A 15,533-nucleotide genomic window follows, 5' to 3' on the forward strand; every position below is an offset into this window, starting at 1 on the left:
ATATTTGCGTCGGTCGCAAGATAAGCAGAATTCGACGATATTGTCCACTGTATAATTTTCTTATAAGTCGGTTCGAGTGCTTCAGTCAAAGCGTTAGTGTGTGTTTAGGAACAGGTGAAGCGTAGAAAAGGACACGCATCAACCGCGAAACTGATACGAAGAGATGAACTGTAGCAAATGCGCGGTCTATCACGCCCATACCGAAACCGAAACCAATTTATGGGGAACTGCGTAGGGGATGAACACAGATCTGTTAGCTCCGCCTCTTAGCTTCTCTTCATTGCCACAGAAAGTTGACTCCCTTATCCTTGCTGAATCTTTAGAAAAGTTCGGCAAAAGGTCGGCGCCGAATTTTTGATTCGGCAAAAGTTCGGCTCATGCCCATCCACTATTTGCTCGTGTAAATCAACGAGCTTGTGTAAATGAATGCTAGGTTACGCTACCTACCGTCTAATTTAAATAAATTTACTATTTATTTCTCTACTTATTTAAACAAATGTTACATGAATTGTTATCCATTTATCTGTATAATTTGATCACAATCACGTGGCCACGTTGGTCACGTGTTGTTTTGGTTATGGCGGTTATGGTGGTCGGTACTTCGAACCAGTAACTTCGTAGTCTTCAGAAGCTCTGGGGGTTTGTAGGACTTCGTACATCCGAGGCTACATCATGGCCGGCAGGGAGTTTGCACGCGGACTCTTAGAGAAGTATGGATGGTCCGAAGGTATGTCCTCTTAGCTAGTGCGATCAGGCAATCAATTCATCGGGCTTTACCACAAGCAGCAATCGGTATGCTCGTCCCACATGGCTGGGCGGACATACTCCAAAAAGTATTCGGGAATACAAATACTGAGATACATGTGTTTTAAGGCCAAAATACAGATACTGAGATAATTTGTCTTTTATGTAACGGAATATCCCTGGGATACTTATGCGAAACCGTCGAGAAAGTAATCCGGGATACAGATAAAATACATTTGTTCCCGAGTGGTGCTAGGTGGGCAGGGTGTAGTTCGTGGCGAATACGAATGATAATTTATGCTTAAGCTCCTTTTTCTGTGCCATTTTATGCTGTTCCCCTTATCTCGAACTTTTTACTTATCATTAATGCCGCTACAGAAAACATGTCACCTCCGTTGAACCACATAGTTACAGAACGGTGATAATAATAATAATAATAATTTTTATTTGCTCGAGAAAGTTTACCCACTCAGCGGCGTGCAAGGCTAGACAGAAAGGTTAATACCCTTACGCATGTGCGCCTGCTAGCCCGCCGCTGAGTAGGTGTAAACATAAACAAACACTAGTCGTAAGTACAAGATAAGAATAACACATATACACGTATGGAGACAACGAATAATCATAACCCAGAGAGGAAGATAAGAAAACTCGCTGTGCCCCAACCCACCCCCATGCAGACCATGGCAGAGGCCCCAGCCACAAGGCCAAACCCGTGAGCACACTGCTGTGCGTGGTGCACCTCACACAGCCGAGCCCGCAACCGCAGCCCCCGCCACGCCCCGCCCCAGGGTGACACGGAGCACACGTGAAGACCCTTGGGCGAACCTCTAAAGCGCGATCCAAACCAACGCTTCTTTTTGCGCCTGTAGGTCGTGCGGCTGCGGATGTGACGTATTTTCGTGACGTCGCGCCGCTTCTTCGCTCCTTCCGGGCGCGCATAAAAAAGTTGGTTGATTTCAACTTCTTTCTCAACGCGCACAAAAACGCGCGGTGACGTAGTAGGGCGCTCCTGTGTCCCGGCCAATCGGTGGAGGGCAAGCTAGTTCCGGCTTCGCGTTTCTCGCCGTCTGGCTGCCCTCTCCTCCACCCCTTTTATTCTCTTCCAACATGACAACGCGATCTCTCTCTCTCTCTCTTTCTCTCGCCGTCTGGCCGGCCAGTCTGTCGCAGTTGCACTTTGCTTGTGCGCTCGTGCCGAAGTTTCGCCCGTCCAAACCAAAGCGCACGGTTCTGACTCAGAAAGCGCAACCGGAAACAGCAAAAACGCCACGAAATGCGTCACATCCGCAGCCGCACGACCTACAGGCGCAAAAAGAAGCGTTGGTTTGGATCGCGCTTTACGGGCCATCAACTTGTGAGCAGGTGCTGGCCGTATTGTCTGCATAGCTCATGGGATTCCTCCCTGCCCCATTGAAGAGGTTTGCACTCCCTCAGCAAAACAGAGAGAAGCTCACCTACGCCTGCAGCGATCGCGGACAGGCCATGCTTTACAGTCCTGGCATGCAGTGGCTCAGGCTGGCCAGTACGTCTATTCGCACGCACTGCCATTGATAAGTAAGACCCAGTCAGTGAGCCGTCCAGAGCGCGGCAAACCAGGCGCACGCGAGCCATTCTCCGACGTTGTTCAAGTGGCCGCTACCCCGCAAGTTTAAGTCGGGTTGAATAATCTGCGTCCGTGGAGCCCGAAGCGCGTGCGCAAAGCGTCCGGGAGCCGTGTCTCTGCACGCTCTCAATGCTATCCACAAGATGGCGCTGAGACGGGGACCACACAGAGCTACAATACTCCAACGACGGCAGCACGATCGAAATGTACAAGGTGCGGAAGGCCGAGGGTACACTTGGCCTGGACACCCAAGACACAAACCCCATGGATCGTCGAGCCTTGGCCACAACACTGGCTATGTGGAAAGAAAAATCCAGTGTTCTCGTAAATGTGACCCCTAAGAGTCGCATGTGGCTAGTGGCACACCAAGCAGATGGTAGCAGGGTTTCTCCACCTTGCGGGCGCTGCTAAAGCGCATCACAGCACTTTTCGCGGGGCTAAGCCGCAGGCAATTGTCAGTCGCCCAGCCCTTCATGTTGTTTATTCTTGGAGGAGGAGGCAGGTGTCTGGGGAAGTCAGTGGGGCCAATAACGACGTGTCGTCCGCAGACTGGACGAGAGGGAACCTGTCGTCCCGGGGCATGTCATTGACATAGATTAAAATAATGTAAGACCCAGGACCGACCCTTGTGGCACACCGAAGGGGACGTTCATTGCAGCCGAGCGCACACCTCAGTAAAAGACTTGTTGCCTTCTTCCGCTCAGAAAGTTTGACAGTCACTTCAGCAGAAAACCCTGGATGCTGACGCCCGACACCTTGCGTAGCAGGAGACCGATGTCGAGGGTGTTGAACGCGTTGCTGAGATCAAGCTGAACGAGATCTGCCTCTGTGCGATTGTCGTTGCAGTTGCTTACGAAATGGCTCAGGGTCGCCAGGGCCGTCTCACAGCTATGGTTTTGTCTGATATCATGCAGTGACTGCGATAAGTAGCCAGTGCCCTCAAGGAAGTCGAGAAGCTGGCTGTTCACCACGCGTTCGAATGTGCGGCAGATGATCGACATTATTGAAACCGGACGATAATGCGTGACGTCATCTGTAGGCTTTACTTTCCCCTTGTGGATTGGGGTGACCAAGGCGTGTCGCCAGGAAGCATAAACAGCTCCCACGTCGAAAAGACTCTGAAGCACACAGGCGAGCGAGGGCAAAGTGTGCTGCGTGATCATTCTGAAAAAGGCAGGTGCCACACCGTCTGGGCCAGGACATTGCGAATGCTTGATCTTGGACACCTCAATGCTTAGTGCTTCCGTTGAGAAAGTGATCTCCTCCAGGCCTGATACATCGGTTCCAGATGATGATGGTGCGAAAGCAGCGGAATGCGCAGACAGCCGCTGTCCGTCGGTGTTGTAGACAGACGAGAAGTGGTCTGCGAAGAGTACAGTAATCTCACCGGGGGCATCGATCATTCTGCCGTTGGCGCTGAAGCTGGGACGTTAGCAAGGCCTTCTGAGGCGACTTGCGTACCACCAGAGGGCCTTTGCTTTTTGTGCTATCGTGGAGGTGTAGCGCTGGTGTGCGACATGTATGGTAGCCTTTAGAGCGCGTTGGTGGTCTTTTGCAGCGTGTAAAGCCATGGGACAGTTAGAGCGGGAGGCTTTCCTAAAGAGTACCCTCTTTATTCTTGCAGCGAGAATAAAGGCAGGCAGAGCTCCACGAAGAGTGCTTCGAGACCTTGGTGTTCAAGGTCCGTGCGACGAAAAACACGTGCCGACGCCGGGAAGGCCAGTAGGACACCCCCCCCCCCTGCCACACCCGTCTTTCCAGAACACAGTGGAAGCATTCGTGTCGAAAAGTTCGCTGTCTGCTACACCCGCGTCGAGCCAAGTCTCTGTGAGCAACACAACAGAACCTGGGGGCAACGAAGACACGTGTGCCTGGAGGTCTACCACCTTGTTTCGAATGCTTCGGCAGTTGCCGTACCAGAACGTTGTCACCTTCCTCCCTCCGCCGGACGATCTCCCCTTTGCAGCAGGCGTAGGTACTGTGGAAGGCTGTATCGAGGAGGCCCCAGGCAGGTCAAACAAGTCATCCGCAAAAACGGGCAGGGAGCAACCCAGGCAATACCACAAATCGTTGCTGGAGCTCAACTTCCTGTACTTTGGCAAAAAGACATACATGCATGCACGGTGGGACCAGCGGTCACATGCATCACAGCACAGCGCGGCCTGGCAATCCAGAACACGTTTGGTACGACGGGTGCAGGTGGGGTGCTGAGGTCCTGGGTTTGAAGCGGCATCGCCAGAGAGAAGAACTGTCGCATCGACCAGCCACTCGGTACTGAGGCAGAACAACAAGCAGGCAGCAGAGTGTCTCCATCGCGGGGTCATAAGTCCTCTAAGCCTAACGGCAGCACCAGGTCCGTTCAAGCATCTCGTGTAGGACGCGAGACCGCGAAGGCCCACGCTGTTTGGAGGAGAGATGCAGGTGGAGGCACGGTAGGTGGCGAGTGACAGCAGCAAGAAAAAGGCAAAAATGCTGCGAGACAAACGGCAACCTGTACGTACGGCCATCTTCGCCGTGCCCTGCTTTACAAAAGGCGTTTGCCCGAAATGTACCCTGTTTTGCCGTGAGGGCGCATCTCAGACTATTGTAGCTTCTGAGTCATCCATAGTGTGGGGAGATTAGACAATAGGACCACACTTTTTCTTCACTCAACTCCTTTACAGCATTCTCTCTGCTAAATTGTAAAGAATGGAGAGCTTTGTGAGAGGAGCTGATTATGTTGTTCTTGCCCGTAAAGGCCCATTTACACTCTTGCGACCGAGTACGACTGAGAGAGACGAGATCTCTTAAAACTTCTTAAATGTTTTTAGAGTGAGGGAACACACTGGCATTGTGGCGCCATCTATGCGGTGACCCTGGAACTGCATTTCACAAGAGCGAAGGTTTTGCGGGATTTCCGAGGTCAGATGTGCGTAATACCCATAGAAAGGGTCGTTTATAACATAGACAAAAGTTTTTCGAGCCAAGAAAGAAAGGATAATGCTCGAGAAATAAAAAAAAAAATATGCCGGACCGCCGAGTTTACACTGCTTCCCAATAGATGGCGCCAGTGTTTTCTGGCTTAAGAAGTTTTAAGGAACCCAGGTTTAAGAGGTCGCAAGAGTGTGAATGGGCCTTAACCTTTTCTAAACCACAGGGTTTTTTTGTTTTTTTTAATGTCGGTGATTGAGATGGATTATGCTATAGGGTGGATTGGTATTTTAAATTACAAAGCAACTTGCACCAAAGAGATGTTTTTATCTTTTAAATTTACCTTAAAAAGGACAACATATGTAATGAGATACTTAAGTCTGGCAAAGTATAGGGAGTATTCACTGGTGGCCATAGCCGCGTGCGTGACTGCTGAGCGCGTGCTGATGGCGAGCTTCCACAGTTCTTTTGCAACGTGCATTTCACAGCCTCAAGATTGCCGGTCTTAGCAACCTCTTAATGTGAGTTCGTTCTGAGCATGCGCTCTAAACAGCACCCACAAATATGGCGTCGAGTGAATACTCTTTATTGCAATACATCTGAAATGTATTTCACTACTGAGATACAAACACATTTTTCAAACGTATCTCGATACAGATACTCAAAAGTATCACTAAAATACTATCGCAATATATTTGTATCGCAATACTGCCCAGCACTGGTGTTTCATACATCACATCTCACATCATCAAAAGAAAGAAATAGAAAAGTGTATCTGTCACTCGATTTAGCCGAGCAGTTGTTATTTCTTTTGATAGCTTTGAAGTTTTGAATCCTGTATTTGGCAATCGCTCTTGTAAGGTATCACTCTGCATGGTACTCTCATTTCGAGTCTGCATTGAGCTGCGCTCTAGAGGTAGTTTAGTTGGAGTGGCTTGAAGCTTTCCATCCCTAGTGTTCTGAAGCAAAGTAATGCTTTGTGTGAGTGTAGGTCCCCATCTAGCTTTGCAGGCCACGCAGTGTGATTCATTCATGATATTAGGTTTGCTAATGTGCGGCCACGCCGCACATGCTGCCATGTTGAGAATATTGTTACTGGTTGTTTTGGGGGCTAGGGATAATATTGGATCTTCCAATCCGGAAAGTGTAGGTTCTAGACTGAAGGAAGCGGTACATTGAGATTTTTTACGTTAATAGTTATTATTGATCAACAGGTGTCAACGAATACACTAGCTGTGAATGTGCTGTCTTGTTCGAAATGTCTTATCACGAGGTAGAAATCTCTAATCTATCTTTAAATTTTTAGCAGTCTTCTCTCAAGTTTGGGTAACTTGTTCCCAAATCAAAGTTTTCTTTCACTGGCCATCGCAATCTTGTGCTTGTTTTCATCGTGATCAAGATGGCTTGACACTTAAGGTGGCAGCCTTTGAAATGTCTGCTGAATGATGAGAATACAGAAAGTACAAAAGAACATGACCTATTATTGCAGAATTAAAGGCCGACATACATTTCGCGCTTTTCACTTTTGCCCGCCTCCTCCTTTGCTATATCCTCTCCACTTTTTACCTTGCCCCAACTTGGCTCCCCCTTGCAGTTTGGGAGAGGGAAGCGTTAAGAGGATTATCTTTCCTGCAGAAAACCAAGGTTGTACGTCGGCCTTTAAGGAAAGGCCTCTCACGCTTATGGGAACTCGGAAGTTGCCGAGTTACTGTTTTTGAGTTTTTGAGGGGTTTGTAAACTATTTACCAGTCTGTGTTTGTTGGACTAGCCTGAAAGCAGAACCCTGTAATACCAAAGCAGAAAGGGGGACAGGGCCAGAGAATCTAGGAAAATATGTTTTGCATATTGCATACTTCAGTAAAAGCATTGCAGTATGTTTTTTTTCAGATTATGGTATCTGAAAGGGATTTGAGATTTCTTCGCACGAAAATATTTATGCATTTCATGGTGGCAGTTGCTATTTTCATGCGGGGAACAAGCAACATTTGCTCAGTTCTCTCTATAAATACGCCTGCAACTTTTAATCACCCACTTGACACCACTTTTTGAATCAACTAATGCTTTCGGATAGTTTTTGTGTCAGTATACTTCAGTGCACATAGCACAACTTGTCCCGCTTATCTCTTTCTTTTTCTGCCACAGGGAAGGGATTGGGGAAGGATGAAACTGGAATAGCACATGCTTTGAGGCCCAGACTCAAGTTTGACACAGCTGGTGTGAGTATTCAGCATGTGGGGTGTTTAGAGTGTGGATATGGGATATGCAGCTGAGAGGTTTGGAGACAGTCCAGCGCGTGGTGCTGCGCGTGTGCCTCGGCTCCACCACTATTTAACGCAGCCTGGCAAGTAAAAGCTGAGAAAGTTTCATCAACAGTGGCCTGATTAGTGTGGTAATACAAAGTGTCCATTTTGTTGGAGTCATCACCTGCTGCATGAAGATATTGACGAACATGTGGTTAGAGTGTGACTTCACACTTTGCAATGTTGCCACGACTGCAAGTACTAGACATTTCTGCATGTGACAGAACTTTTTTAAGCAGTTCATATGCTCGCAATTTAATTGAAAAACCTTACATTTCAGATATGACTTTCGTGTAGGCAGGATAAGGCCAATTTTTTTTTATAGCCCCCTATTAGGGTGTGCGAAGATTTGAGTTTTTAATTTTATTCTAATAGTGATTGCCCAAATATTTCTGTTCAACTTTTGGATTCCTAGTATTTGAGTTTTCAAATTATTCGAGACATTGAATATCAGTACTGCGCTCTATGTAGCTTCTTGGATGCGTTTATAAAGAATTGCTAAGCCATGCACCTCGCTATTTGAAATTCATGTGTTACTTGCAGCCAACTCTGTGCACTATGAACCTGTTCTCGGGTGTTGCATCCATATTATGACAAGTTATTCTCAAAATATAAATAACGGCAATAATTGAATCTGCCTCTTCTGCTAATCTGCCGCCACCATTGTCAAATCAAAAACCCGCAATAGAAACTGCAAAACACGGCTAAGACCCGCTTCATTTCAAATGTAGCGCAAAGGTAGTTCAATACAATTTACTGCCATAATTAGTCTAGAAACTGTATAATAAATAAAAAGAACCCTTAGTCCCTTTTTTCCTCAAGACCACTTTCATGCACAGAACAATGCCCACTGCATCATCTTGCTTTTACCAGGTGTGTTACCATACCTGTCGACATGCACTGCCATCATTGCAATATTCTGTGCCGCATTTGGTGGCAGTTCACAGCTTCAGCAACCAAATTCACATGCTTTGCAGAAAGTTATGTTTTTCAGTAGGAGCTTATAACTCGTCTTTCTTCACTTGGAATTTCCAGTAACCACTGACTTCTCAAAGTTTATAAACCTACAGCCCTATTTTCTTAAGTTTTGTGCGTATTAAAATTATGGACTTAAAAAGTGCATTCAGATATTTACCCAGAAATCTGTTCAAAGCATGTTTCAAGTTTCCCTTCGTAATATTTTAATGGCATAGCAAGCGTTATTCTCACTGACAACAATTTTGCTGAGAATAAGCAAAGATGATGACCCAAAGACTTTAACTCGCCACCTGAACTTAAAAGTGCACTAACGATGTTCCTGAGGTTGTCTGTTCTTGGTGATAAGTGATTCTGCAGCATCTTAGCATCCCAGAAATCGAAAAATTATGCTCATGCAACGTCTATTTCTCTACTAAAAATGTTATTGAAGTTTATGCCACACCCCTTTCTGAGAGAAAAAATCTGGAGCCCTAAATTTAGCGGAGGCACCGGCAGCGTGACGACGGGCATGCGTCAGCCAGTCGCAAGCCACCTCTCGGAAAGGCGGCTTGCGAGTGGCTGACGCATGCCTGCCGTCACGCCGCCGGCGCCTCCGCTCAATTCTATGCTCCATATTTTTCCACTCGGAAAGGGGCGGTGCAAACTTCTATCGCATTTTTAGTAGGGAAATAGATATTGCACAAGCATCATTTTTGGATTTCTTGGATGCTTTGAGCCCAAAAGATAAGTTATCACCGAGAACAGACAATCTCAGAAACGTCTTTAGTTTACCTTTCAACTCTAGAGCATGTTAGACCAAAAAAAAATGCTAACTTGACTTGAAAATTGCCGAAAGTCCCGCCACCCACAAAACGGCAAGTTTTTCTGCTAGATAGCGCTAAAAACTGGTAAATTTAGCAGGAAAAAAGCTGAATTGGCAACACTGCCTGGCACTTCTTGGAGCGCTGAGCGAAGTGTCGGGGCAAGGTGATGACACAAGACGCCACCCTGTTTAAACGGTTCAGCCATAACGGTCTGTTCACCCAGCTTGCTGCATATTCTCAGGAGGATGGGTGGGTACATCCTATAGCTATGAAGGAGGCACTAAAGTGGGCTTTGAGATCCTTGTTTTATGGTCATAACTCAATCTACTAGTTCTAAGCGTCTTAAGAAAGCCGAAATTAGAGTCATGCCCGCCCGATTTGTGTATTAAAAAAAAGTTATCAAAAATCCTGGCACTTACTCTAGGCGCAGAACAACAGCTAGAGCTACCGAACTTCGCTGAATATATTTGACTGACCGACAGCGCTTGTCAGCCACTTGCGAGCGATAGGTTCTCACATGGACGAGCGTTCGACCAAATTCAGCAAGGTTTGGTAACGCCGTCTGTCGTTCTGCACGAACAGTAAGTGTTCGGATTGTTGATCATGTTTTAGAGCGCAGCTCTTAGGGGCCCGTTCCCGGCTTGAGCGGCGTCGCCGTCGCCGTCGCCGTCGCCGTCGGCGTAACCGCGCGGTGCATCATGGGAAATGTCCCATAATGCACCGCGCGAGTCCCCCACCGGGGTCACGTGACCCCCCCCCCCCCCCGAGGTCATGTGACCCCCCGAAGTCACGTGACTCCCCTGAGGTCACGTGACCCCCTCCTCGAGGTCACGTGACCCCCGCCGATGTCGCGTGACCCCCCGATGACGTCATCGTCACTGATGACGTCACCGGCATCCACATCGTCATCGGCATCATCACTGATGACGTCACCGGCATCGACATCGTCATCGTCACTGATGACGTCACCGGCATCTGCATCGTCATCGTCATCATCACTGATGACGTCACCAGCATCCACATCGTCATCGTCATCATCACTGATGACGTCACCGGCATCCACATCGTCATCGTCATCATCACTGATGACGTCACCGGCATCCACATCGTCATCGTCATCATCACTGATGACGTCACCGGCATCTACATCGTCATCGTCATCATCACTGATGACGTCACCGGCATCCGCATCGTCATCGTCATCATCACTGATGACGTCACCGGCATCCACATCGTCATCGTCATCATCACTGATGACGTCACCGGCATCCACATCGTCATCGTCATCATCACTGATGACGTCACCGGCATCCACATCGTCATCGTCATCATCACTGATGACGTCACCGGCATCCGCATCGTCATCGTCATCATCACTGATGACGTCATCAGTGACGTCACTGATGTCGTGACCGGCATTGGCATCGTCATCGTCATCATCACTGATGACGTCCTCAGCGACGTCACTGATGACGTCACCGACATTCGCATCGTCATCGTCATCATCGCTGGTGAAGTCATCAGTGACGTCACTAATGACGTCATCGGTACCCGCATCGCCATCGTCACTGATGACGTCATCAGTGATGTCAGTGATGACATCATCGGCATTGGGGGTCACGTGACCCCCAAGGTCCATGACCCCCTCCCTGGTTAGTTTAACCCCCCCCCCCAGTGCCCTTCCCTCCTCCTCCTCCTCAAGAGCTGCGCTCTAATTCGGCGTTACAGGGAGTTGTAAGCGGCTTTCATTTTTTTTAATATGCAAATCGGCTACGCATGAATTTAATTTAGAGTTTTTTAGTATGATTAGTGCCCATAGATTGAGTTATTACAATACAACGAGAATCTCAGAAGGCACTTTAGTGCCCCTTTAAGGTTATTAGCACCAGATTTGTTTTCCGTCCTAGCCTCTCTTTTTTCCACGTGCCCTTCTGGCAAATAAACAAAAGGGCTTTTTCCTCCTCTAGAAGGTGTTCTTTTCAACCTTTGGAACATTGCGGGGAAGAAAACAGCAGATTTCGGTATTCATATTTGATACAATATATGACTGTTTAGCCATTATTTGGCACTATTTGATGTGAATTTGATGCTTCTTTTATTCTGAACGAACTTTGGGCAATTGGGAATGCAGCGAGATTGAAGGCGCCGTGCAACAATATTTGGACCTCAGTAATATAATTGTGGGAGTTGTCATGCCTAAAGTAAAGAACTGAAAACCAATTGTGCCTGCATGTGTTACTTAATTTTTTTTTAATTCTCAAAGATTGAAGGTATGTGCACCTCTCGTCCACTTTCAACCCTTGCACCGTCTTCCAAGTCACGCGTGCAGTGACAAATAGCTGGGTGTACTGGGGACACAGAGTTTTCGGTTGGGTTCTCTCGTCAAAGCCTCCAGCGTGTGCTACCCCTTCGACTACCAACCACACCACAGTTGACAGAACAGCAGAAATCGCTGGCCGTTCAAATTGCGGTGGAGAATCACGTGACAGAAGGAGAAACACTGCGGGAAAGCTTGCGCTTAGAATGGTGTTTTCCTGTTTCAAGCAGACAACATGCAGAGAAAATGCACAGTAGGTCTAGTTTCCCGGAGTCCTTCTTTTTGCGCCCATTTCCTGCTTCACTGGCAAGTTCTGAGTTCCCCCTTGGAGGGGTTTAACCTCTGCGTCTGAGTTTCGTGACCCGTTTGTAAGGTTGAATCCCCCTTTCATCTTCCCTTTTCTGCCTAAACGTCTGTATTCGCATTCCCGGGAGAATAACTTAAATGTGTTTTAGACAACGAACTTTAGAAAAACGCTAGACAGTTGTAAGCCAATCGGTGTTTAATGTGCTTGTTTCTTTTTAAGTAAATAAAATAAAAGATAGAAACGGCAAATAAGGCGTTGAGGTGGTTGTTGCAAAACAGTGAAACCCATTGTGTGTGTCCGCTTACTGAGGGCAACATTGGGCATCGTATTAGCGAAAAACGCTCGTGGCCGACAGATGTGAGACGATATCTTGCGAACCGTGATGCAGTGCTGCTAGCAACAGTGATTTCAGCTACAGAATCGCAATGTCAATGAGGAGAGTGGTCCTACGATGAAGCGCAGGCAGCCCACACACCTCAATCTAACCCTCCGCACCAGCAGAGCTTGACAGAGCAGAAGGAATGGTTTTGTGTGCCTTGGGCAGATGGCGCTACTGGCTTTTAGTGTAATAAGGGTGTGTCGAGGACACAAGGCTTTTGACGCATTTATTCATGTTGAAACAGCAAAATTCATAAAATGCAGCATTAGATCAAGCAGATCAAGGCACATCTTGCTAACTTATTAGAGGACACCCGGGTTGATGTCACATCAGAGTTCCCATGGCTGCCACTTGCAGCTGAAAGCTGCGAAATATTTCTGTTTTGCTAATAACCAGCAAAACCAAGTTTAAAAGAAAAAGGAGTCGTTTTTCTATCCTTTTTCCCAAGATACACAACTTGAAAGTTACAAGCTGCAAATTCTTTAAAAATTCAAATCGTTGCATCACCTCTTTAAACTCAGAATTTTTAGGAATTAAAAATAACAGAAATATACTCCGAAATGCGCCCTCCGAGTTTCACTAAAAGTAAACTCCAAAAGCACGGAACCCTGATCATGGGACATGTGTTGGTTGATGGCCGGATCAGAGGTCTCCAAGAAACATACATGTGTGACGTGAATGCCACTCGGTTTACAGGTCTTGATTGGTGTTCTATGCAGGTGGGGCACAAAATAGACCTGACATCTCAGTGGTGGAGCCAGTCCTTCAACGAGGCTGCTAAGAGTCTTACAGTGCATGTTTCTGAGGTAGGGCTGTGCAGTGCTTGTTTTATTAGCCGGATTGCTTCACCATCTCCGTGCTTCGAATTGTGGAGTGTAATCAGGTTACTGAGTTAGATGTAGAACAGCTTAGCCAACCTTTTACCTCACCAGCATCTGGAAGCACTAATTGGACTGGTATATGCAAAACTTTATAAAAATCTAAGTTAAACGACTAATAAAAGGAACACACAAATGCTGGCACACAACTGTTTGATATGTGAACAAGAAAAGACTACACCTCGGCTGCTATGCAAAATGAGGAAGAGCCCATCTACATCATATTAACTAACGCTTTTAAGACACTTTAGACTGCTCACAAAAAACGTTCAGCCTTTCCACTCTCGTGAAGAAGGAAGACCAGCGGAGCTCTATTCAACACACTGCTGCGACGCGCACGCGCCCGTTTCCTGCTTCTTCTTGTCCGACACGCCGCTGATCGTGAATATGTCTCCGGTGAACCAGAGTCAGTCGCACACGGCGCACGTGACGCCAAATGGGTTCTCCACGAACTCTCTCCGGAACCTCGCCGTCGCGCCCGGGAACTGTTCAGCCGGCGTGGAGTGCAGTCGTTGTCGGGCCTCACGCTTGCACTTGGCCTCCGTGGCACGATCATCGTCCGTTGCGTTGGCCCGCCGGCGCCCTTTACATTGCTAGTTCTGTTCTTGGCGGAGGCTTTCCAGGCGAGCGATGTGCTCTTCTTTGGCAAGGGAATCTAAAGCGCTCGACGCAGTGCAAGTCGAGGCGACAGCGGCTTTGCGGCAATTGCGGACCCATTTGCGCTGCTGCGTACGTCGCCGCTCCTTCCGGAGCCAGTCTTCTTTCCTTGAAAGGGCGCGCGGCCGATCCATCCTAAGTCCAAACCGAAACTGATAAGAGCGTAGGAAACAGTGCGCAAAACAGAGGAGGATGAAGAAACAAGCGACAAGCGCTGCGGTCGTCACATGCGTTTCTTCTTTGCCCTTGTCTTTTTTTTTGCGCTGTTTCCTACGATGAATTCCCACCAACGCGTTCAACTATCCATTCTTCTATGATAGCTTGAAAGGTTGCCGCCATCTACGAGCGACGGCGGCAACCACACTGGTTGTGTGCTTGCCGCCGTCGCTTGTAGATGGTGGTAGCTGTCCAGGTAGGTTTGTGTCGACAGGCGTTTTATACCGGACATGATCCTGGGGAACCTAGCCCTTAACAGATCCGCTGTAAAATTGATTTCTTAATGTACTGTGCTGCGATTTTATAGTCAAGAAATAAAAAAAAGTAACTTACCTCATTCAAAAGAAGGAAAAAAAATAAAGAAACCTGTTCTGGGCAATTTATGCCGCCTTTTTGCAGACGATGCACACATAGAGATAAGTGCTGCCGACAGATGGCATATGCCGCATCTAGGGACAACTGGACAATTCGTGTTATGATGGCTGACGATCCCGCAAAAGAATTTGAATCGGCTGGCGCTCTCTCGGCGCGGCGTACGCCATCCTTTTGGCAGAACTTATCTCTACGCTTGCACCGTCTACAAAGTGGCAGTGTAAGGTTGTCCGAAACAGGTTTCTGTTTTCTTCTATTTATATATTTTCTTTTTATGAGGAAAGTTTATTTTTATATTTTTTCATTGTAAACTTTCAGCACCTACTTCCCCCTCTGTAGTAAGTTGCAGCGCGATAGATAAGTTGAGAAACCGATTTTTGCAGGCCGTCTAAAGGAGCCCTGACACCCCAAAGGTCGTATTTGTTTTTTTGTTTTTTGTTTTTGTCAAAAACGTTGCAAATTGCAGTCATAACCAACAAAAAAAAACACTTTTTTTTTTCCTTTTTCTTTCTCGTTTTTTACTTCCTCTATTCTTTTTATTTATTTATTTCTTTTCGTTTTTCTTTCTCGTTTTTTACTTCCTCTATTCTTTTTATTTGTGACGTAATCGATTATGAAGTTTAGAATCTGTAAGTGACATTTCTATAATATTTAATAACGGCATTAAAAAAAACATGTTTTGTATTTTAAATACCGAAAATCAAAGTCCGGGGCGATGTCGCCTCCTCACTTTGCACTGAGGAAGATTGGGGAATTGGACAAAGTTCTCTTTTCTTGGTGCCCCATGAATTCTGACTTCGATAAGAAAATCGTGAAACGGTTAAAACAACTGGGTTTTGTGTCTGTGTACCTTAGTTCCGGTTGTTACTTTGCCGGGGCCGCCTTTCACGTCATGTTGAAAGCAACTGTGGTGTCCGAAGAATGTTTTTTCTGTGCGAGCTAGCAATAGTTTGGACAACATCGTACGCATTTCCTTGTTGTGAGGCGATTCTAGCTCATTCTCATCGATTGAATATTCTGTTCTCTTTCACACAGAAGACAAATAAACACTGCATAGGTAACCTTTTGC

General features: G+C 47.0%; 1 protein-coding gene across 1 annotated transcript in view; it reads left to right on the forward strand.

Annotated features, from left to right (window-relative positions):
- Positions 1-577: 577 nt before the first annotated feature.
- The window catches only part of LOC115311429 (G patch domain-containing protein 4), a 71,652-nt gene continuing 56,696 nt past the window's right edge, over positions 578-15,533 (forward strand). Inside the window, 3 exon segments of the mRNA XM_029970097.4 lie at positions 578-727; positions 7,400-7,473; positions 13,061-13,147. Coding sequence (XP_029825957.3) covers positions 673-727; positions 7,400-7,473; positions 13,061-13,147 — 216 coding nt within the window. The 5' untranslated portion in view covers positions 578-672.

Source organism: Ixodes scapularis, unplaced genomic scaffold (assembly GCF_016920785.2).
Source record: "Ixodes scapularis isolate PalLabHiFi unplaced genomic scaffold, ASM1692078v2 PGA_scaffold0__279_contigs__length_252992795, whole genome shotgun sequence".
NCBI classification, from domain to species: domain Eukaryota; kingdom Metazoa; phylum Arthropoda; class Arachnida; order Ixodida; family Ixodidae; genus Ixodes; species Ixodes scapularis.